This window comes from Chinchilla lanigera, unplaced genomic scaffold, assembly GCF_000276665.1.
Source record: "Chinchilla lanigera isolate Chin_1 unplaced genomic scaffold, ChiLan1.0 scaffold00017, whole genome shotgun sequence".
Taxonomy (NCBI): Eukaryota; Metazoa; Chordata; class Mammalia; order Rodentia; family Chinchillidae; genus Chinchilla; species Chinchilla lanigera.
In genome coordinates this window covers 3,862,492-3,887,175 of record NW_004955418.1, presented here as the reverse complement: position 1 = coordinate 3,887,175, position 24,684 = coordinate 3,862,492, and the positions used below count along the sequence as shown (strand labels likewise).

Sequence of the window (24,684 nt, the reverse complement as noted above, 5' to 3'; positions counted from 1 at the left end):
GTCGCGGCGCGAAGATGCTCAAAGTCACCGTGCCCTCCTGCTCCTCCTCGTCCTGCTCTTCGGTCGCCGCCGGTGCGGCCCCGGGGGCCGGGAGCCTCGTCCCGGATTACTGGATCGACGGCTCCAACCGGGATGCGCTGAGCGATTTCTTCGAGGTGGAGTCGGAGCTGGGACGGTAAGGCGGGCGCGGAGGGCGCGGCGGGGGCCGCGGGCCGGGAAGGGGGCGCTGCGGCGAGCGCGGGTCGCCCCCTCCCGAGGCTGCGGGAGGGCTCCCTGCCCTTGATTTCTCCCCCAGGTGTCTCCGGGAGAGAGCTGAGCTCCTCTCAGGTGCTGGTGCTCTGTCCCCTTGAGCGCCTAGGCCCGCACTCCCCGCCCTGCCGGCTGCTCCCCGCCGGCTGCCACTTCTTCTGGGTGACAGTTTTCACCGCACGTGGGCCCTGCGTTCACCAACAGCGCCTTGGCTCACCGATAGTTATTGACGGGGGGCGGGGGAAGGGGGAGGTCGGAGGATGCTCTTCCAAACCTTCACAAAATTATTAAATTAGAGTCTTCCACCTGACTGTCATCGAGCCCTCCAAAGCAAGGGGCACTGGAAATTAAACTTAAATACTAGCTTCCCTGCAGAGCGTGCTCAGGAGCTAAAGGAGGGATGAATCATTTAAGAGAGTTAAAGGGAAAGCAGCACAAGGGGTCCAGGCAGTGGTAATTAGTGAGAAGAGTCGGGCTCCTCTTTGCAGCGCTGGAGTGATTTATTTAAATTATGTATGCAAGAAACCATCTCCCTAGGGAAGCAGAAATGGCTCTTACCTCTTCCCTGAGGAGCCAAACAAGTAGCAGTTTCTCCCTGTGAATGATCCCGTGTGTTCTCAGACTTTTATCCACTGAACTTTTTTTCTTTCCTTTTCTTCCTTTCTTTCCCTTCCTTCCTTTCAGTTATCCATGCTAAGGTGACTTGGTTTCAACACTCAGTTTATGCAGGCCTTTTATTATAGGGAATCTGAAGAATGTCATTTCAACTGTTGACAAGTTCCAACTTCTTTGCCATTTCACTCTCCTTTTGCTGGAAATCGTTTAGCTAACAGCCACTTTAAAAAAATGGCATTAGAGACCACACAGACCAGGATTGTATCTCTTGGTAGTTAGTGGGAAGATGCAAGGGTCACTGCCTTCCCTTTCTCTGATTTGCTAATTGAGTACAAGTGGTGTGTGTAAAAAATGCAAGACTTCTCAATGAATATTTAGTTTAAAAAGTCTCAAAATTTTTGAGCATGGGATAATGCCTACCCAAACCCATTTTTGATCACATTTCTCAGTGTTCATCTGAAGGTCTATTGTGCATACACAGAAATGAAATAACAACCAAATGCGTCTTTCTGTAAGTTTCAAAGCCTGTTGTAATTCTAAGATGAGTTGCAGTGGTTCAGTGCTAAATTTTGATTGAGGAGATAATCAACTTAAAATTGTTTCTTTGCAGTTCGGAAAGTGCCACATAGTAGAGGAAGTGCCTTGCTGCTGCTGCAGGGACTGTCCCAGCAGCCCATCCAAAGCGCATCTGACCGCCTTCTCAGTAACGTCGAACCCAGATGCATCTGACTGTTTCTGACTTCTAAATACGTGTTGTCTTTATACATAAGCTGTGCCCTCAGAAAGCTTGAGAAATTTCTTTGAATTTGAGGAGTGGGGAAGTGGTAGGAAAAACAGCCTATCAATTTCACGCACACATGAGATGGTAGCTGGTAGACTGCATAGAGAAAACCTAAGGAATGTGAATTATCTTCCTAAGGTTTGGTGCTACATGTTGCTGAAAATTCTGGGCGATAAATATAAATCTATCGTGTATTGCTAAGACTCTTGCCCCGCTATCTAGTCTTTTGACTACCTTAAAAAAATAATAGAATTTAAGTATTTTGAGACTAAAAGCTAGAAATGTGTATTCCGGTGGCTGTTTCCAGCAGCGCTGTGTAGTGTTAGGTAAGTTATCTGTAGATGGCAGCATTGTGTGCTTACACTATTTGGTTATGACTTTGAGAAATGTTACCACTTCATGATCCAAGCGGTACTTTTTAACTCCATAAACCTAAAATATATTGCAACTAGTATTCTCCATATCATTATTAAGAATTTATAAAGCTAGAGGATGCAACAGAATTATCATTTTAGGTACTGACTACGTGACAAAAGCCCTCTTCCTTCCTACACTGGTGATCAAGTTTAGCGCCGTGAATTGGTTTCAAGTCTTTTTCTCAGTCTTGAATAAAATCTGCCTGCCAGTGGTAACTCTGAGAACAGTACTTTTAATTAATTAGTACACAGTTGAGGTTGACATGCTAAGAGGATGGTGCTTCTGACGCTGGGTGGTACCACCGGGTAACTGCAGAGTATGGACAGTCACTATCAGAGTACCTTGTGGGTTGGTTCCTCTGTTACCACTATCTGTTATAAACTAGTGACTCTTGAACTCAAGGTCCAACTCATGACCATTGGGGCAACATGATGGAAACCGAGGATGTGTGTGGCAACTCCAGGGGCCCCACATTCCCATGGCTGTCCCCACAAAGCCACCGCATGGAGCTTGTGCAGGCAGGTGCTGGAAGCTTTTATTCATGTACAGCTGTTCAGACCAGGGAAGAGGAAATAACTTCTTCGGGGGGGGGGGTTTATGGATGTGTGTGAATGGGTTATTTAAAAGTTTCATGCAAATTAATTTTTCCAAAATCACATTTGAAAATATTTATGATTTATAAAAATCATAATATACTAATAAACTCAATTCTACTTTAAAAATATGAGTTAGCCATGATCCTATTCAGAGTTCTGTATCCTAGATAGCAGTTGGTCTTTTGCCCAGTGATTTCAGGAACTGGCATTTTCAAGGTTTTTCTAATGGAGAGGAGAGCTTGCCTGTGGTTCAGATTCTGCCCAGTGGTTTGGCACAGGAGATGACAAGAATTGGCATGGCCTGCTTTATGGCGAGGATTTGGCCTTGTGCATAAAAACCTACATCCACTTTTTAGTTATTTTTTACCTCATGCTTCTGCCTGTTGCACCAGATTGAAAGAACACTTGTGACTAAGTCAGGTCCATTTCCTGACATGTACATTGAAAAACCAAATAAAAGGTAACTAGGACAAAATAACAGTGTGTTACATTATTTTGGATTTTTTTACATTACCATTTTACTTACTATTGTTACTTTAGTCTACTGACCTTCAATACTCACTCTCTCCTGATTTGCAGACACAAAAACGAAAACTTAATTATAGTCACTAATTTATTACGAGGCATCTCTTGATGTGTGTGTGTAGAAATATTCATTCTATGTGTGTATATATAGATGGCTGCTGAACAACCATGCAGGTTTAGTGACATGTGCATGTGTGTGAAACAAAACAATTTCATGAGCTAATGCCTATTCTTATTGCCAACAATACACTCGAATATTTTCTGTTCTATGCTGTTTAATTTTATTGAAAATATTGGAAAAATTCATGTGTTTTCACATCCTCCATATTGGGTAACTCAGTTGGAAAACTCTGTTTTGGCCATAAATCTGTGCATCCAGATGAAACTCTGAGGTTGAGTTTCCTTAAAAAAATAAAAAATGCCTCCCAGGCCAGTTGGCTGCAGTGAACAGTGGCCATGTGGAGCTGGCTACTCTGTAGACAAAAAGTAGTCTGTCTTTACTGCCAAGTAATTACTGAGTTTTCCCTTCTAAAATTTGGAAAAACACTGGTGTTTCTGGAAGATCTGCTGGAGACATAGCGTCCCAGCAAGCGGAGGGGACAGCAGGACTAGAGGAGGAGTGCTTCACTGTGGAGGGAAGAACTCAGCTTGAGAAGAGATGCGCTCCAGCGGGTGTGTAACTGTGGCCCAGGTGATATTCGGCCCAGGTGATATTCCATAAAGGGAAATAGAAAGTGTGCATTTTCTAAGAGGAGGGCTTCACTCCGCGTTCTTGGCTTGTCTTAGCACTCTTGGATCAAGCTACTGTAACAGAATATCTGGTTGGCTTAATAAACATTTGTTTCTCACAGATCTGGGTGGAGGTTGGGAAGGTGAAGGTGGAGGTGCTAGCTCATTCTTTTTCTCCTGTTCTGGTCCCGCAGAGGACAACTTCTTGCCACGTAGAGGGTGAGGGAAAAGAGGAAAGAGAGAAACCAAGCTCTCTATTGCCTCGTCTTACAAGTACTAACTTCATCCTAAGAGAGCCCCATCCTCATGACCTCATCCTTAACTTAATGTCCTCCCAAAGACCTCGACTCCAAATGCCATCGCCTTAGAGGTAAGGGCTTCCACGTATGGCTTTGGAGGGACACCGTCCAGTCAGCAGCACAGCAAGTGAAGAATCAGAGCCTCTCTCTTCCTTTCCCCTTCTTTTGGTCTGTCCCTTTCCTAGGCCATTCTCTTGGCCAGTATTTCTCCTGTCCTTGGATTTCCTCTTACACTGTCCTTGAGGGTTCTCCATTCTAGTGACCACAGGAAAAAGAAAACAGTGTAACCTGTTTATCCCCGGCATAAATTTATGTGATTAGGATCCTGATCTCACTCACAGTGGGACAACTGGCCACTGCCACCCCTGCAGCTGATGGGCGTTGAAAACAATGCCACTTTTCCGTTGGTGAGTGTTTTGTGGTTCTGAAATGAAAGGGGTTCAGTTTCACCTTCACTACCACTTTACCGCAGGTGTGCCAGGATTCGGAGTTAAATCAAGTTGAACTGAAAGCCCCAGAACACCTCTGAGCAATAGGAACCTCAACTGATTTGGAAATATCTGAAGAACCTTAAAGTCAGTTGAAGACTATGATAGGATCACTGGTTTAAGAGACACTGTTTTTCCATGTTTAAATTTGTTACAAAGTTAAAAAGAACTCCTGACTTTTTGCTAAAGGAAAAAGACAGGTGTGGTGTTGTCTTGTACACTGTTGTGGAGATCGTTGCAGAGAGAGAACACTAACCACAAAATAGCTTCAAAGACATTTCTTGTAAGCACCTTACCCTCAGACATACATATGTATGTGGGCTCTGAGTTTGCAGTGCTATTTAAGAACAAAGTATTGAGCGTAAGCCAAGTGAGCTGTTTCAACTACTGGTTGTTTTTTTGGTAATTTTTTTTTCTGTTCTCCTCTATCTCTCCCCTCCTACTCCTCCCCCTTCTCCTCCTCCTCTTTTTCTCTTCTCTAGCTGGAAAGTAGTTTCTGACTTTTAAAAAACTCTTTCTTGGAAAAACTAACATATCTAAGGAGAAGAATGTTGGCTTTTCTTTAAATTTCAGAATTAGGTTTGCTCTGCAAAATGTGGTGTTCAGTTGAGTCGAGGGACTCATTGAAGCCAAGGAATAATTTTTCATGAAATCAATAGCACCTGGAGTCAAGTTTTTACTCCGATTATTTTAAGCTTTACCATAATTATCTTTTCATCTATTTGTAGTGCAGGATCATGTGAAAATTTCGTAGCTTCAGTGGCTTCATTAGAAAGTTATGGCAGAATATTGATGACGTAGTATTCGCATTCTGATTGCAGATGGATGGCAGCGGCTGGGTAGGCAATGTGGGAGGATTTAGGTCAGAGTTTGCTCAGGCATTATTTTACCTCTGGTAGAGGTGAGGTGAGGACAGTAGGAGTGTCTGGAGAGATGGTTTGTTTATTTCTTTATTCATTTCATTATTGGAGATTGAACTCAGGGCCTTTCAGCTGAACTACCTGCCCGGCAGTGTTTCGTTTTTGTTTTTGAGACAGGGTCTTGCTGAATTGCTCAGGCTGGGCTTGGACTTCAGTCATCCCGCTTTAGCCTCAAACAGTGCGGGGATTACAGGCGTGCGTCAAGTGCCCAGGCCTTGAGAGGGGAATTCCAGATAGGTAAAGGATACTGCATGAATGTCTTTCTCTTTTCTTTTACACTACAGTCTCTCGGGCCAGGCACTATAGAAATTCCCGTCCAGGTAATACTTTGTCGTGATGGCTATCCTGTGTGTTATAGTGTAGTTAGCCATGCCCTCTGGCTTCTACCTGCTAGACACCAGTGGTGAGCTTCCTCCCAGCCGTAACTACTACACATGTCTCTAAACATTGTCAAGTGTGCGCTCCTGTTTCCCACTGCTGACTTACAAACACCGATGTCTCAGAAGCTTGGGAGACTTTCCCTCGGTTATGCAGATACGTGGACCACAGGGAGGTTGATAGATGAGGTTCATTTGACTTTGCTGAATATCTGCTGCAACCAAATGCTTCCCCTTTCTGTGTGACATCGTTCAGGTTTTTGTCCTGAGTGCGCTCTGTTTGTGCTGTAATTTGCTTAATATTTTTCTTTAAGCAACCTTATCTTTGTTCACCTAAACTTATTTACAAAGAATGCTTTATTTTCACTCAGTTGAAAAAGCAAGAGCAAATTATAAAAATAAATTTCAACAAAGGCGTAGCATCAGTACTAAATTATATCTGGAAATGTTTGCCTGCGAAGGCTGCAAGCCTAAGGTTTGTTCTCTGTTAGGAAGAGAGATTATCAAAGATTAGCAGGGCTAAAACCGCAGGGGCACAAATTGAGGTTTTCTTCTTGATGTAATCAGAATAATTGAAAAATAATTGAGAGGAGAAGGACAGTCTTATTTTTTAACTTCCTGTTATTTAATTCTATGCCTTTTGGCCACTTAAAATCCTTTTGGTTATAGAGCTGACCTTTTGAGTAATTATCATCTGGCCGTTGTGTGTTGGCAGTGTGTGTGATCACAGTGAGGGACTCGTTGTGGGTTCATAATAAGCATGATCTGGCTTCCAGCTCTATAATTTACTGATAATAAGGAATCAGAAATCAATCCAATAAATAACTTTTTTCAAAATGACCTACCTTATCCAGTAGATGTACTAAAATTGTGTTGGGGGCAGGGATTTGGAACTTTTTGATAGATGTGTATTCTAGTGATTCTGTTGCATGAGGTTTAAGCTTTCATTGTGCTGGTGGTGTCATAGGGTTACTAGATAAGTAGAAAGAACATGTTTCAATCACATATTTTTATATATGAAGGCAAAGTGATATTTGCTTGCTGTCCTTTGTCGCTCATACTACTAAGTGCAGGCTGAGATCTAGTCTCCATATAACTAGAATAAAGTAGTCTACTTTTTCTTTGCAAGCCCCATTCAGAAGGTCAAAAAGGTTAAGATTGCCTTTTACTTTAGGAACTTTTAACATTTAAAGTCAGTGAAATTGCTACTTTGAATTTAGAATTTATATTTTGAAAACAAATGCAATTTTGATTTCATGTGTCTTAAGGTCTATTTTTATTTCACAAAAGGATACTTAAGAAATTATGTATCATAAACAAAGGAATCTAAATGAACTATATTTTGGGTGTTGTGTCTTGGCACACACATTTGGGTGTATTCCGAATACAGAGCTCATTCACGTTCTGCTCTTGATATTCTTTTGTTGTTAAGGGATCCGAATTTCCTGTTTTTACAACAGGATTGTTTCTGTGTGAAACATATCTTGCTATCTTATTTCTGTTGCATTTATTCATGACAAGAATCGTCAATATGAGAATGTATATCTTTTATGCAATCAATTTAATAAAGAAGTTGAAAGGAAAATACTAATATGAGATAGACATACAGAACCATAGCTGTCTTTTCAACAGTGATATTTCTAACTGAGGTGTCTTCATGGGGGAGGAGTGGACCTTGAACTATAACACCAAAATCTTAGCCAGGCGCAGTGGTGTATGCTCGTAATCCTAGCACTCAGGAGGCTGAGACAGGAGGATCATTGCGAGTTCAAGACCAGCCTGGGCTACAAAGTGAGCTCAAGGCCAGCTGGACTACATAGCGAGAGCCTGTCTCAAAAAAAGACCTAAAAACAAAAACAAAACAAAACAAAAAAAACCCCACAATCTTGACTCTGGCAAAAGAGTCTCTAAGCAGAGAATACTTTCTAAGAAAAGGCAAAAGAAATGGCAGAAAATGCACACGTGCATTTTATTTTTCAAAATTTATGAAGGACAAACACTGCAGTGACAGATAACATTGGGAGGTAGTATTGGGAGGTCTACCTCTTTGATAGACCAAAGAGAGTCTGTAAAACAAAAATTAATCAACTCTGTGTCAGTTTTATATAATGGAATACTACCCAGCCATAAAGAAGGATAAACTTGAGACTTTTATAGGTATGAATGCAACTCGAGACCATACTCATAAATGAAATAAATCAGACACACATGTGTAAGCATCATGTCTCAATACTGTGAGAAACTGAACAAGTAAATAGGACCCAAAATGTACAATAAATGTTGTGAATTGGAAAGAAACTGTTCAGAAGAAAAGAGAAACTGTGATGGGGGAAAGGAAGGAAGGGAAAAGGAAAAAAATATATATACACAAGATAGTTAAGATAGTTATTATTGCTAGTTTCTCTTAGTTCATTGAAAAGTTAGTGCTAATATTGTTTGGACAATATTTCATGCCTATATCTTGTATCCTGAGTAACTACTCTGAAGATAACAATATACAATGTATTAATTATTATTACTCTTCTATTAACTTGTTTTGAAATTCTGTTTTTTTTCTTTTTAAAATAAAATTAAAAAAATGTTAAAAACTTGAAGCCAAATTTGTGGAGAAAGAGGAAGTAAACATTACAAGGGCAAAAGATGGCTATAGAAGCAGTTGAAGGACTCAGAGTCATTGGCCTATAATGAAGATAAATGTGGGACTGAGTGAGGGAAAACGTGCCATGGTGGTTAAGAGAAAAGAAGAAAAAGCCTTCCATAGCCTATGATGAGGTAAGATAGAGGATGTGTGAGACTGAGGTCAGTTATGTAGACCAAGCAAAGAGCCAGCAAAGAGACAGGAAGTTGGGCCGGGCACGGTAGTGCACACCTGTAATCCCAGCACTTCGGAGGCTACTGCCAGAAGATCTCTGGGAGTTCAAGGCCAGCCTGGGCTACAAAGTGAGTTCAAGGCCAGTTTGAACTACATAATGAGACCCTGTCTCAAAACAAAACAAAAGAGAGGCGTGAATATTTAGGTATTGTGGACCATATGGTCTCTGTGGAAACTCTAAACTGGTTGTTGAGTGAAATCAGATACAGCGCAGAACTGAAAGTATGTTACTCTGTTTCAATAAAACTTTATTCACTACTGTGATATTTGAATTAGATATAATTTTCATATCATAATAGTATTCTTCTTTTGTTACTTAAAAAACATTTCAAACTGTAAAATTTATTCTTACAAAATGAAGCAGCTGCTAGGTTTGGTGAGTAGTTTGCTGACCTAGACTAGTAAAGTTAAAATTCTGTAACAGCAAGCAGAAACCAAAATGACACCCAGGATTTGGAGGCAGGTTTATTTACATTGACAGGCATTGATTGGGATCATTCCCAGAATGTCAGGCCCTGATCTCTGGTGGTCTAGGGCTTATATGGGATAAGCAAGCAGGAAGTACAGGGGCAGAATGACTTGTCAGTTGGGGATTGGTTTATACAATGTGCATCCTAGTGACCAGCTCTGCATCACAGTGACCAGCTCTGCATCACAGTGACCAGCTGTTTCTAAGAGACAGGAGCAACCAGAACTGGAGCAGGAACTGTTACCTGGGCAACTAAAAAACTGAAGCATGGGGGGTATTTTCTGTTACAATCCTACTCTTAAATTACATAGAAAATTTCAGATTGAATTTATACCAAAACTCCATTTATTTTAGGAACCACCTTGAATCTGCTCCTTTACCTCAAAAAATGTTAACATGATATTAGTTTTCAATGTGGGCACAAGCTTTAAACAAGCACTAACACTTTCTGTACATCTATTGAAATGGTTAGTTATACTTCTTACCTGTGCGGTATTGTTGACTAGTTCCAGTCATCTATTTTTATTTTTTCTGTTTCTTTTATTTGATATTGACTACATGGCTGATGTTACCTCATATAATGTTTTGAAATTGAGAAGGTAAAATTTCATACCATGTTCAGTATTCATAACATACCCACTACCCGTGGGTAAATTTGTTTAGGACATAATAATTAAGTAGATTTCAAGTGATCACTTTCTGTTATATTTATTCAATATTTATCTCTTATAAATTTTAATTACTTTTTGTGCTTACTAGTATGCATTACCTATGTGTTGAATACATATCTTCTGCATATATCTCAGATGGACTAAGGCCCTTTAAATTGGGACCCTGTTTCAGTAGGTAACCTTTAGGAAAAAAAATAGAATTTTTCTTTTTATTCTGAATCTACCTCGGAGCCAAACTAAAGCAGAGGTCTCTAAATCAGAATGTCTGTATGCTGGGAATATGCAGTACAATGGGCTGCTAAAAGAAATATTAGAGAATCGATTTTTTTATTTTTTTTATTTTTTTTAATTTTTTTTTATTTTTTTGGCTTTTCTCCGGTACCAGGAACCGAACTCACGACCTTGCGCTTGCCAGGCAGGCGCTTTTGCCGCTGAGCTAAATCCCCAGCCCCTGAACAAAAGATTTTTTTAAATTTTTGTTTTTAATTTTAACTTTTGAATGTCTTAAAATGCACACTATATAATGGTTCAGTAGCACAAGTATGACATTCATAGGTATGTAGTATACTTGTTTTAGGTGCATATACTCAAAGGCCTTTCATTGGATGATTACTGGATCAAAGAATAGCATCTGTCCGTAAACACTGAATAAATGTTTTTACTTATATCTAAATAACATTCTACTTTCTGAAAGTGAGTTAAAGCAGATAAGTAGGTCAGAATGCAAACAAAAAAATCTTATCAAAAGGTTTGTGGTGCTTGGTGCGGAAAGGGGAAGTGGGTACGTTTGTGCACTTGTTATGAATTTTGAGACTGCCTGATGAAAGGTTTTGATAAGAACGTGCTGCTGTTATCACCAAAAAGTCACAAAGCATAGAACAACAACAACAAAAGAAGAATAAAGGAACGCAGCTTGTTCTTCAAGTAGAAGGTTAAATGAAGTTTGGGTTCAACAACAGAGTTGGTGGTCATGGAGTCTGGGAAGGTAAAGAGAAATAGGATTCTTCTATTTGTTTGCAAGCACCTCAGTTTTAATTAGCTTACTTCATAGGAAATCCAGCTCACTGCTGGCTTAGGCAGCTGAGGGCAGTGGCCTGAAGTGTTTTGCAGGCATTGGTGCCAGGATATTCCATTTAACCCCTTTAATACATGCATTGTCATCGCCTGCTTCCGGATGATATGGCTGAAAAATTTACTAGGTATGAAAAGTATTTCTTTCAAAAAAAGAGTGTGTGATTTCAGACCACCTTCTGATTGGAAAGTTTTCTTGGAAAGGTAATAGACATGACATGTTCATTCTTTAAGAGTGCATAGTCTTTGACTTATATCATGATGATGAATAGAACTTGGCTAGTATTACAAACCAGAACATAAAAACGAAGAAAGAAGCTAGTTATAGCAAATCTATAAATATGCCGCACACTTATTGTCACCTACAGTGCAGCCATTGAATGGCTTCTACTTTAAGTCCTCCTTATGTACCGTTCAATAATAACATCTGCTTGCATTTTACTCTTCATTGGCTAGAGTCTCACACTTTTTTAGTTTTGTCTGTTTTATCTTAAAAAGGTAGTCAGTGGCCACTTTTAACTCAGTCAGTCGGGATTTTCATTGTGGGACTTTGACATACAAAGTTGTTCTTTAGTTCTGACATCTTTACCAGGATGTAAATATATTGCTTCCTGTTTATTTTAATGAATCTTACATATTTTTCAGTGTTCTCTGTCAATCCAATCACAGAAGAAATAAAACTGTATTACTGAATGTGACCAAATTCCAAATATGTAACTCAATAAATCAGTATGGCTCGGAGGGTTCAGTCATAGTGGATCTCTTAGAGATTTCTTTTGTAAGAGGAGACATTTTCTGTGACTCTTTCCAGGTTTTGAGCTCTTCTCTTTCTTTGCTTTTTGATGCAAGTGTACAAGCTAATAAAATTTCCGGTGATGTAAACTCATGAGAGCTCCTGCATTCAAATGTGTAACTAGAAGTGAACTAAAAACATAATAGACTGAGCTAGTCGTATGTATGCATGCCGCATGTGTATGTGTGTATTTCCACATTAGTGGAAACTTGAGGACATTGTCAGAGTAATTTCCAGCAAACCAATACAGTTCTTTAAAACACTGCAATACAAAGGAAAGGGGATGTCAGGACTGAGCCGAGGGCAGTAGGGGAGCAGTTGGCCTGCCATTCTGACCTGGACTGAGTACGGCAGAGAGCCAGTCCCAGCTTGAGTGACAGGTGGTGGAAATGAGTGATACTCAAAGAAGACAGGTGGGCAAGGCAGCCCTCAGGATGGCTGCAAGGCTGGAGCACCAAGCAGGCCATTCTGGACAGTTGAGTCGGTGGGGTGAGAAGGACTCCAGAGCAAGATAAAGGCTAAGATAGGAAAGATAAAATCTCTCCCAGATGGCTGTGCCTCTTTCGACGTAAAACTGAACCTTATTTAGCTTCATTCATAGAATGAGAATTGTGTTAGTATGTCTATCTCAGCATTGCTATGACAACTTAGCGACGTGACGTGTGAAATGTGCAGCTCCGTACCTGGCATGTAAATTTATTGTCATTCCTGAAATAGGCCAGGTGGCGGGAAGTAGGACGTAATGATTTTGAATTGGGTATGGGCAGGATAAATGTCAGAGACGGCCGCTCTCATGGAGCCTTTCAGCAATCTGACACAGGTTGCTTCCTAACATTATCTACCTGAACGTCTCTTCCTGATCACCATGATGCAATGTTGACCACGGGATCAGTATGACCCTACTATCCCTACACACACTTCTCATTATTTCAGTAATACTGCAAGATACTTATTGCCTGTACCGTTTCATAAATGAGAGACCTGAGGTTGAAATTGGTGGAATAGTTTGTCTAAGCCTTGGCCAGATGGCCTCCTAGTGATCCTCATATCTCAGTGGTGCTGGGCATGAAGTTCTCTTCATCTGATACACACTTCTGCCAATCCCTCCAGGACTGTCATCCTACTCCCAAGGTAGACAGTTTCTCCCACTTCTGCACTGTCATATCATTTCAGATATACCCACCTCTTATCCTATGGTCTTCCAGGCCAGTGCCTTGTATATCTTGAAGCTTTGGCCTGGAACAGAAGAATGCAACATCTTACCCATCCTTAGCTTTTTACTTGTATTCAGGAGATAGAGCAGCTTTTGGAATAACCGGATCTCTAAGCTCCAAGCGTTCTCAAAATGTGTTGGAGGATCCTTGGATATTTTTATTGTTATTTTGTGCTTTTTAAATGCCTCATATTCTTACAGAAGCATGTACTCATTGTTAATTTTGCTCATTTTTACTTTCTTTAGTGAGCCATACAAATACAGACAGTAGTTGTAGATATTAAAAGTTAGCACGAAAGTGTGTTTCCTAACTTTTCCTGCTTAGTTTTGTTACTAAAATGAATTATTCTTCTTACAAAGCTGACATATGACCTTTCAGTGACTGTGTAACCAGCTAGCAATGTCCTGTCACATGGTCTGGTAACACATCCCCTGCCCTGACCACAGCAGGGGAAAGGGTGGCTGACGAGGGGTGATTCGGGAACTGTGAGCATGAACAGTATGTTCAGTGTCAATCTTTATTTGGGGATGTTATTTAGAAATCATCTACTCCGTTGTTTAATTTTGTTAAAAATGTAAATCAGCCTGTGACTTAACTTCTAGGTAGGGTCATTAGCTTTATCTTCCTGATGTTTACACGCAGTCAAAATAATCGTTTCGGAAAATTTGTCTCCCATTTTTATTTGGACAACCAGAGAGGCCAGGTGAATGTAGTGAAAGGAGCTGTGGGTGGGAGAAAGGCCTGGAGACAGGGCAAGGGACACAAGAAAGGCTGCTCTTTCACCAGGCCTACTTCTTGCTTTCCAAGTCCAGTTATGCTTCAATCCACAAGCACCTCTCTGTCCCCTTCTGATTGCTCCTTTTTTCTTTGTCCCTCTCAGCCTAGGTCCCTGCCCTTTTCTGTGTACCTGTCTTTGTGATGGATGAAACGTTTCTACCCCTCCAGATCTCCTGTGTTGACCCTGTAGCCTCCACGCCCTGGTGTTGGGACACGAGCTTCCAAGAGGCAGAGTTAGAGCAGATGGAGGGCGCGGGTTCACGTGGGGAGAGCAGCGCCCTTGTGAGAAAAGACACCAGAGGCCTCACTTGCTCTTTCCCTTCCTGCCATATGAGGACACGGGAAGAAGGCGGCCATCTGCAAGCCCAGAAGAAAGCCTTGCCAGAGCCGCGCTGGCGCTCAGTCTCAGTCTGTGAGAACTTCCAGCTTCCAGGACTGTGAGAAGTACATGTCTGTTGTTCATCCACTCAGTGTATGGTACTTTTTCCCTCTGACACCTGTCTGACTTCAGAGTCTGAGGAAAGTGCGCTGCTTTTCCTTCCCCGGTGCTCACCACTGTCTTTCACACTATGCTGGGAGAATGCAGGCTGAAGACTGAATGCAGGCTAATGCATCCTCCACCTTTCTTCGTTTAGCGTGCTGGGAGCTAGCTAAGAGTTGCTCTGAAAAAAGCAAGAGAAACAAGAGGAGGGTTCCCCACACACTGCCACCCTGCTGGGTTACACCGAGATGATATTCCTGTGGTCACACTGCTCTCCTCTGCCTTCCGGGCCCTGGCGCCTCGGGAGCCCGCTGTGCATCCCATACCTGTTGGCTTCCCAAGTGCCGCTGCCTGCCAGCTTTTGGTACACGATTTCCTCGGCAGCTGGCGCAGGATTTTTTTGTTGCCAGCTAGAAGCTTAGCTATTAAAAAATAAAACTTGGCCCATCTTGAGCATCATATGTTTCCATCAGGACTTGGATCCGGATTCTGGTGCAGCTCACACGGTCACTTCGGGCATCGCTGTCAGGACTGAGCGCCCCGTGTTCCTTTGGGTCTCTGACCACATTTTTGCTCCCTCATTCCAAATGCAGTTTCCAGCCTTGGAAAACCTGGAATGCTGACATTCGTTGAAGGCTAGCTTGCCAATGTTTTGTTTGGTCTTGATTATTGTTTTTTTAACCCATCCGTGTTTCTTTAGCACTAGTTTACCTTCTCTGGCCGTTGGTTTCAGTTTTTCATCTTAAAATTCTGAACTCCCAAGAGCACATTTTGTGTTTTTTAGGTTGATGAATAGCTCACACACTACACTGAAAAAGGGTGTGTGTGCTGCATGACTCTGCGTGAGCCCAAGGTGATCCAAGGGAAAGAGATGTTAATTGTGGGGAGTTGTTAAGTATTAAAAGAAATCAAAAGGACACTCTTTAGGGATAGAAAGATATGCAGTAGAGTCCCAGTTCACCCACTTAGGAACTGTGTCATTTCAGCCAAGCTTTCAACGAGCCGTAGCTTCTTCCTGTAAAAGGGAGATAGTAATTAAATAGCATAGGTACGCTTAATATATATAATGTTCAGGAGCATTGGGATTACTGTCGGAATAACAGTGTAAAGGTGGAGAGATGTGGAGGATTGAATATCATGATCTCCAAAGATGTCTTCAGATTCCAAGGCTCTGTTTGCCCCGGGCTGTGGTCATTTTCCGCTGTTGCTTGCAGCTTCCTGAGCCTCTAGGCTCCCTTTGCCCTAGGGAAAGTTCATTGTGTAATATTTGTAAATATCTGACTATTGTTCTTCAGATTTCACATACTGAAATGAATGTAAAGTGTAACCTGAAGGTGTTCCACGGCTCTAGACAAAAAAGGACAGTTGGGGTGGTTTAAAATAGCTGCTGTAGGTGGTTCTTTCTCCATGATTTTTACAGTTTTCTTTGTTTCTAAGAAGGGTGTTAAAATTAGAAAATATTAATCTTTTGATGCATTAAGATCTTAGTTGCACTAACACTTTGTCATAGAGTCATTAGATTTTTATCCAGAATAAGGCATTCTTCAGTGGCAAACAGAACAATCAGACCTAGAATTACTTGCGCTTGTCTGATTCAGAAATAAAGAATAGAGTTCTGGAAATCATTTAAGGATCTTTATATGTATATATATATATTATTGGTTATATATGTTAATCATATATGTTAATATGTATATTAAGGAGCATCTTATTTTATTTTTTATTTTAAGAAATAAAAGAAGGAAAACTAACAAACAGACATCCATTTACAAAATAGCATAAGAACAAATCAAACAACAGAGTTACAGACAAAGCTGTAGGAACTTAACAATGGTTGTTGTATTACTTATCGATATCTTCAAAGTGGTTTCTCAGGAAAACAAATAGAGACATACAGGATTGATCAAACAAGTAATCATTAACTGTTCCTTTCGGTAGAGCTATAGAAGACAGTCATACAACTGTGTTAGCTATCCTGTATATACATATTTACATAATTTCCCCTTCTTTCCCTTCTCTTTTCCCACATCCCAGTTGCCCTTTATTTTTGAGTTATTTTAAAAAGTCTGTTAATCTCTGTATACTGGTAAAGAAAAATCACATAAAAGAGACTTCTTATATTTGAGTGTTATGATTTTATTAGCACTCTGTAATCGTTATACTTCTCTAACTTGCTATTTTTGTTTGTTTGTTTGTTTTGTTTTTTGTTTTTCTTCTGGTGCCAGGAATCAAACTCACGACCTTGTGCTTGCCAGGCAGGTGCTGTGCTGCTGAGCTAAATCCCCAGCCCCTCTAACTTGCTGTTTAAATGGTAGGATTTGATTTTCAGTTTCCTCACGCACTTTTTAGTAGCTGCTTTTCATTGTTTTAGTCTCTCTTCTGGTGGCAGAATTGTTTCATACCATGAAAGAAAATAATAAACTTTGAGAGCTCTGTTAATGATATACCTATGACTAGGAAATAAAGGGGGTGTGCAGACCAGATTACCTAGCAAATACCTTATCTGAGCATCATTCAGCTGAAGGGTAATAATTCTGGAATGGCTGTCTATAAAAAAGGAAGGATCACAAATTATTGGATATCATAGCCTCTCCAGATGTCTGCTGCTTCCAGGGTTGTGGAAAGCATGGGCTGTGGGATAGTTCTGAAAATAAAAAGTGAGGTGTTATGGTTTGTGTCTGGATGTCCCCCTCAAAGCCTCATGCAGTCATGGAGCGAGCAGGCTTCTGGAGTTTATGATTGATCCATGGCCCAAGGCTGGAATTAAGGGTGTGAGTGCTACACCCTCCCTGGGGCAGGTAGTTTGCATACAATGTAAGGGAGGGAAAGAGGCTTGCTTGCTGCTCCTCCCATTTTGCTCTTGCTGCTTTCTCTGTCTTCTGCTTCCGTGAACTGTTGCCCTCTGCCATGTGCCATCCTACCTTGGAGCCAGCCAAGTATGGACTGAAACCTCCACAAACTGTTAGCTAAATAAATTTTTCTTTTCTTAATATTGGGCGTCAGGTATTTTGTCTCAGCAATGAGAGAAAAGTAAGCAAGACATGAGGCTGCAGGCCACGTAAAATGAACCAATGATTCTAACAAGTATTAATAAAATTTTCAAGGTAACAGTGATAGTTTAAAAATGCATTCCAACTCTGGTAACTATGAGGTGACTATTGTCAATGAATCTTTTAAATTGTAATTGATGCTTATGCATTTTTCATAGGATTATAGTAAAGATTTAAAGAAGATAAATATGTGGCTATATTTGTTAAGCAAAAAATCTGTGTGCACACTGCATATTTTTATTTTAATTTTTTTCACTATTAACTAACTTTACTTGGATCTATCCAGTTTTTCCGTTAGGATCCACTTTGTCTTTCAGGGTCTAATCCAGACAATCACGTTGCATTCAGTTGCCGTGTCTTTCTTGGTCTGTGACAATTTTTCAATCCTTTTTGTTTTTAATGACCTTGAAAGTCTTGAACAGTACTGACCGAGTGTTCTCTACACCACCCCACCCATTTGGATTCATCTGTTCTCTAAATTATGGGTTATGAAAAGAATGCCCCAGAAATGAAGTGCCATTCTGCGGCATCATATCAGACAGGACATGGTACCATATGTCATTTCCATCATGCTAACCTTTGTCACTTGCTAGTTTTCTCTATGTATGGTTAGTATTAATCCCCTTCTATTTTCTGTCTAGTCTTTGAAACTGGGTGAATAAGCCTGGATCACCAGAGCAGAAAGGAGATTTAAATTTCATCAAGAGCTATATATATTACATGTAATCCTCTGTGAGGAAGATTTGCGAAGTATTGCTTTATGACTACAAAGTTATTATACATATACACAGTGAATACTGTATATGCATATATGCAGTATGTGAACATATATGTGTACAAAATGAATGCCTTAATTCATTTTCTAAAAATCTTGTAAGAAATATATTACTTCCAATAATCATGCAATTGGGAATGTACTGGACAATGAGAAACTTTGAATCTGTTAAGAGAACTTGATAGGAGAGAACTGATACAAGAGTATTTTCGTATATAATATTTAGCCATGGAAAATACACATAACATCAATTTGCATATTTTCAAGCTTTATATAAATAAGTGGTACGACATCATACAAAATATTCTTCAGCTCAGTTTCATTAATACTATTTTAGGGACTGATCATGATGATAGAAGTATCTCGAATTATCTGCTGGGCATGGTAGCTTTCTAAAACAATTGTAAAACAATTCTTCCACTTGGATAATGGAATGTACTAGAAATGACACTTTACAGGGAGGGCATGAAATCAGAGAGTCTAATTGTCCTGACAGAAGTAGAAACCAATATCTTGATAGAAAGAGACCTCAGTAAATCTTGTCTCTTCTCCAATGCACATCCCACTCTGCTTACGAGATTGTCTTCTGACATCAAATCTGAAATGTTACCCTGTTGAAAATCCTTTACTATCTTTGATCCGATTCAGGAGGTAGATCCCCTTTGCACAGATGGTAGGTCTTTTCAGTACAGCTCTTCTTGCCCTTCCTGCCTCACTGGCCCTACCCCTGCATCCTCACGTTGATGTCAGTCCCACCAGCTGTTTTTCCTCATCGAGAACTTGCCATCCTGACCCATGTCAGAATGCAGCTTCTCCACTGCCCCCGTCCCCAAATCACACTATCTCACTCCATATGTCGGTTGTCTGCCTCATCAATGTCTGTTTCTCCCCAGAATGGAACAGGTGATACCTCAGGGAAGTCCTACCTGACCTAGAGGTAGGCAGCCTTGTGTTCTACCTCTATTGTTTAGGGCACTGTTGCCAGGCACTGTCCACCTCTACATTTGTACTGGAAGCACCTCTATTTTTTCATTCTTCTGTGCCTTGACAGTCCCTGTCAGATGTTCTGTTTTGTTTTTTGAGACAGGGTTTTCATGTGTAGTTCAGGCTGGTCTTGAATTCACTATGTGGCCCAGGGTGGCTTTGAAGTCCCAGCGATCCTCCTGCCTCAGCTCCCAAATGCTGAAATTACAGATGTGTGCCACCATACCCAGCCCAGTCCCTGTCAGATGTTAAAGAAAAAAAATATTTAATGACACTCGTTAAAACATGATAAGGCACACTTTTTTCAGGATCACTGAGATAGGTATAGGGACCACTGCAATGGGGTCTTGGAACAGAGAAGAGAGAGACTGTACTCAACTCCAAATGCATATGGGAATTTATACCCAAAGATCAGGCACAGTAGATGGAAATTTACTAAAATGGGACATCTGGGATAAGGGGAATTCTGGGTGAACCAACCTGACAGGATTCTTGGTGAAGACAGCCAAGATAATTAGACATTGTTTGGCTTCTGATGAGGAGGTGAGGAACCTGATCAGATATTAAGAACGTTTACATATGGAACATGAAGTTTTTGCTAAACTGATTTAGTGATGTTCTTAAACCGTATTTTACAAGGACATGAACAGGAAGTGCATAGTGGGCCTAGGGGAAGGTTCAGAAGCCTAAAGTTTGGTCAAGGAAAGAATCTTTGTCACAAGGGGTAGATTTTTAAAAAATGTTGAGTGCTACTAAATTATAGGTGATAATGACTGAATTAACCTAACTGAAAATTTTATTAGTCCTGTGATAGTCCTATGGTCTCCATTTCCCTATTGGAGAGGGGAAAAAGAGACTAAGACTGATATCGGGTAGAACTGCATAGAAAATGGCTTTTTCCTGTGCTCAGAAAGGGCCACTGCTGCACATATTTTTTTGGTTTTTTTTTTGTTTGTTTTTGTTTTTCTCCGGTACCGGGAACCGAACTCACGACCTTGCGCTTGCCAGGCAGGCGCTTTGCCGCTGAGCTAAATCCCCAGCCCCCTGCTGCACATATTTTGAGCCTCATATCGCAAAATCACTGAAGAAATTGTGATTGTACCTTGTGCTTTTGTCCACATAAATGGCATATTCCCTCATTGTCCTTAAGATTTTTACTCAAGAGTTTTAGGAACTTAGATCTGGGTAGCATCTTAGAGATCACCCAGTCTGGTGTCTTATTTTATGGGTGAAGTATTGGAAGCAAAGAGAAGTCACGCGTCTTTCCTTGCACTCCAAAGCCAGCTAGTAGAAGTGGACCAGGACCTTGGTCTTCTGTACTCAGACTCTGTGACACCATTCTTTTCCCCACAAGTGCTATTTGCAGAGATCTGGGCTTCAGTCATCCCTGCCTGTTCCTCCTACAACTTTCTTAAATTATTTCGGAACACAGCATTTCTTATCTCCAAGAATCTGTTATAGATTCTCATGTTAAGTGTGTACTGTTTTCCCCCTTGTATATTGTGCTTACTCTAGGGGACTCAGAAAATGTCTTAAAATACAATAAAATTTAGGTAACATTTTAAACTTGCTCTCTTTCCTATTTTGGATAACATTTACTTTGTGTAAAACCTTTGCCCTCAAAGGTATTAAAATCACAGTTAAGAATCTTTGCCTGAGTGTCTGTCTTCTCTGGCAGTCTGTGATTTGGGAGCTGAAACTTACTGAAAAAACTAGTCAGATAGGCAAGTGCCCACCCATTTTACAAAGCCACCTCCATTAAAATACAACATAAATAAGTCCCCTTTTGTTGATCTTCCTTAGTCCAAGAAAGTTAAATGTTTGAGCACATAGATTGATTAATGTAATACTGAAATATTATCTAACATAGTAGTATATTAATATCACATTACAAAATCACGTAGAGAACTTCTGTGTGACTTGCACATGCCATGAAACCAAGCTTATTTTCCTAACACTGGGGACACTATTGATTTCGTAGAGTATTTATAAAAGAAATATATCAGATATTTATTCTTAAATTAAGGTGGCCAACACCTGATTTGCATTAAGTATATACTATTTTTTTTTTTTTTTGTTTTTCTCCGGCACTGGGAACCGAACTCACGACCTTGCGCTTGCCAGGCAGGCGCTTTGCCGCTGAGCTAAATCCCCAGCCCCCTATTTTTTTCTTTTATGAAAAATAAAACATATTTTCATAGCTAAATAAAAGGGAATAACTATAATTATTACATTGTCTATCGTTATCTTCAAAGTAGTTACTCAGTACAAGACCTAAACCAAACAAAGACACCAAGGAAACTGGTCTTCGCTTTCTCATTGCAGTAATTTCACTGACTGCAGTGACCAATGGCACGTAAAGTTCAGATTACTTTTCTTTATTGAGACAGAGTATAGTTTGGGCTGCCTTGAACTCGCTATGTAGCGCAGACTAGCCTTGAACTCACAGCGATTCTCCTGCCTCAGCCTCCTGAGTGCTAGGATTACAGGTATGCACCACCATATCCGGCTTTAAATTCAGATTACTTTAACTGATAAGAACAGTTATTTTTATTTATTATTGACATCAGGGGCAGAAATTTCCATTATAAATAAGAGGAAAGAGTAACAATGTCATTTTTCTTTTGTTTACATCCCTATAAGCTAAGCTTGTAGTGAGAATGGGCACATTTTTTTCTTCCCTGGTCTTCCTCCTCTGAGATGAGCCAGCACTACCATGTTCTTAGCTCCCTAGTCTACCACTTTCTTCCTTAAATCTAGTTATTAGTCTCATAACTTCGTTAGAAAGTGATCACTGAGTTCCATTTGTTCTACCTCCAAGATTAATTGTTCAGTCTAATTTTTTAAGCCTCTCATTTTCCCGTGAATTTATTGATCATCAATGTTGCCTGACTTTTTGTTTCTTCTTCTTCTTTTTTTTGGTACCAGGAATCAAACTCAGGACCTTGTGCTTGCCAGGCTGACACTTGTGCTGCTGAGCTATATCCCCGGCTATTGCCTTACATGTTAAAAGTGACATAATGACTTGCTTTGTGTGTCACAGAATGCCGAACACTTGTGGACAAAGTTTACTAATGTGCATGAAACCTGCACAGAACTCCCTTGGGTCTGTTTATCATAATTGTGTGAGCAAAGTTTTCAGCCTCAGGAGTGAATGGTTCTCCCAAATGGCTGTAACTTGTAGAACCTTTGTTCAGCCAAAGTAGGTTTCTATTTTTTTTTTTGGTATCTATTTATAACAAACATAATGTTAACAGTTTTTTCTGCCACCATGTAGAGTTCTAACTATGACCTAGAGACCTCTATGAATAGGTGTCAGGATTATGTGAAGCTCTTGAAATTGAAAGCGAAATTTTATGTATGGAAGTATTTTTAGAAGAGAATGATCAGGGCGCTCATCAGACACTCAGCCATTTAAGGAGCACTGATTTTTGAGGCTCATCCACACGAACGTCTTCTAACATATTCTTAGAATAGCTGCGGAGCACCAGGCCCGTGTTGACTTCCTCATTTAGCCATTTATTGTTTCCCTCTTCTGCTGCCCTGTCAGTCCATCTGCCCCCTGAAAGGGCTTTCTCCATTCTTATATTTCTAGTCATTATCTCCTCTATGTTTTATTTTAGCAGTTAAGATGTTTTTATGTGTGTCACTTAGTGCGTCTGTCCCAGAGCATCAAAGAAACCCAGCTTGGATTGTCCTAAATAATGGAGTAGAATTAGTGACCAACACACTGAAGTTCAGACATTGTTCAGGTTTTGCCTGAGGTTTGTTATGGACCACAGTTTCATTTCTCTGCATTTCCTCCAACCTTACTCTCCTGGGTTTATGGGCCTTGTCTTCGTGACAGGTTCCCTCATGGTAGCAAAACATTGCTGTTAATACTGACTGCCGATCTTCATCATCCATAACACTAGGGATTTTAACTTTCTTCGTTTAAGTAATAAACCAGAAACGCACCACTCAGGCTAGCGGGTGGCTGTGCACTAACTGATACCACACTCAAACAAGCTGTGGAGACAAAGGGAGTGAGAGGGCGGTGTTTGATTTATTCCAGGCATAGTCTACTTTCAGGACTTTGACAATCTCGTGTGTGTGTGTGTGTGTGTGTGTGTGTGTGTAGAAGATGCTGAGCAGCAACTACTACTATTTATTATATTCCTTAAGTTAAATAGGAATCAGGCAAAGAGCTCCTAGTATCTGATTATAGGTTTGCTATGGAAGGTAGGATTTTCTTGTTACAGAAGGTTGGAATTTATTGTTATATGAAATTTTAGTTCTCTGGGCTTTTTTTTTTCAGTCAGTGTTCTATTGGAGAAAAACAAACTCAATTTTATACATATATATGGATGGAAGGAAGAGACCTATGTATACATATAGAGAAAGATTATGATATACTTAGAAGAGATATATATTCACACACACACACATGTGTTTATCTTAGGAGATATGTATATATGTGCATATTCACTCATTTGTTTTATTCACTTATAAATATTTTTATATATTAAACATGTAAATATATTTATTATTTTAAAATTGATCAATACATTTATAAATTATTTATAAATTATGATAAATATTCTACATTTATAAACAAAGAAATATATAACTTATTTATTTCTAGGAATTGGCTTATGTGCTTGTGGAGGCTGGGAATCCTGAGTCTGTGGAAAGGCAGCAGAAAGGAAGGTCATAAGCAGGAATTCATGTTTTAGACTTGAGATAGAATTTCTTCTTTGGGTAAACCTCAGTTTTACTCACCAGGCCTTTCAACTAATAGGTTGAGTACTATCCAGATTGTGAAGGAGATTTTCTCTTACTTTAATGTCACCTAACTGTAGCTCTTAACTATGCTTGCAAAATATGCTCACAGCAGCATCAACACTGTTATTCTACTGAGTAATATGCTACGAGAACTTCGCCAGGTTGAGGTATCAAACTATCAGAGATGTTAATAATTCTAAGGCCAGAGAAGGGTTGTAAGGTTACTTAAATTTGAGAAATTTTATACTAAACATTACTGTTAGATTTAGTCTTTAATGTTCTCAAGTACATTGTGACTTTTAACTGATTTCATTTTTCTTTTTTTGTTTTGGTTACCCTGAAGAATATCTCACTAGAACAGTGTTTCACACAATACATTTCGGAAAACACTGGATTAAACAATGACTAAGAAGGCGCTTTACTATAGCTATGTGATATTTTGCTTGTAGGTTCCTGTTATTTATGTTTTTAAATGTATTTATCTGTGTTTCTTTGGAGGAATCATCCTTTATGACTTCACAAAGTAGAAATTTTAAAAATGTTGACTAAGAAATATTTTTAGATAAACAATTATTAAGTCTTGGGTTAGTGCATCATTAATCCAAGACTTCATAATTATATTTGCTCAAAACCCTCACTTTTTGGGGGCAGACATTAAACTGTCATAGCTTTTTTATTTATTTATTTATTTAATTTTAAGAAATAAAAGAAGGAAAACATATTAACAAACAGACATCCATTTACAAAAGAGCGTAAGAACAATACAA

At 39.9% G+C, this 24,684-nt stretch overlaps 1 protein-coding gene across 1 annotated transcript in view; it reads left to right on the top strand.

The window, feature by feature from the left end:
- The window catches only part of Camk4 (calcium/calmodulin-dependent protein kinase IV), a gene marked incomplete at its 5' end in the record, with an annotated part of 222,824 nt that continues 198,140 nt past the window's right edge, over window positions 1–24,684 (top strand). The window contains 1 exon segment of the mRNA XM_005382166.2: window positions 1–175. Coding sequence (XP_005382223.1) covers window positions 15–175 — 161 coding nt within the window.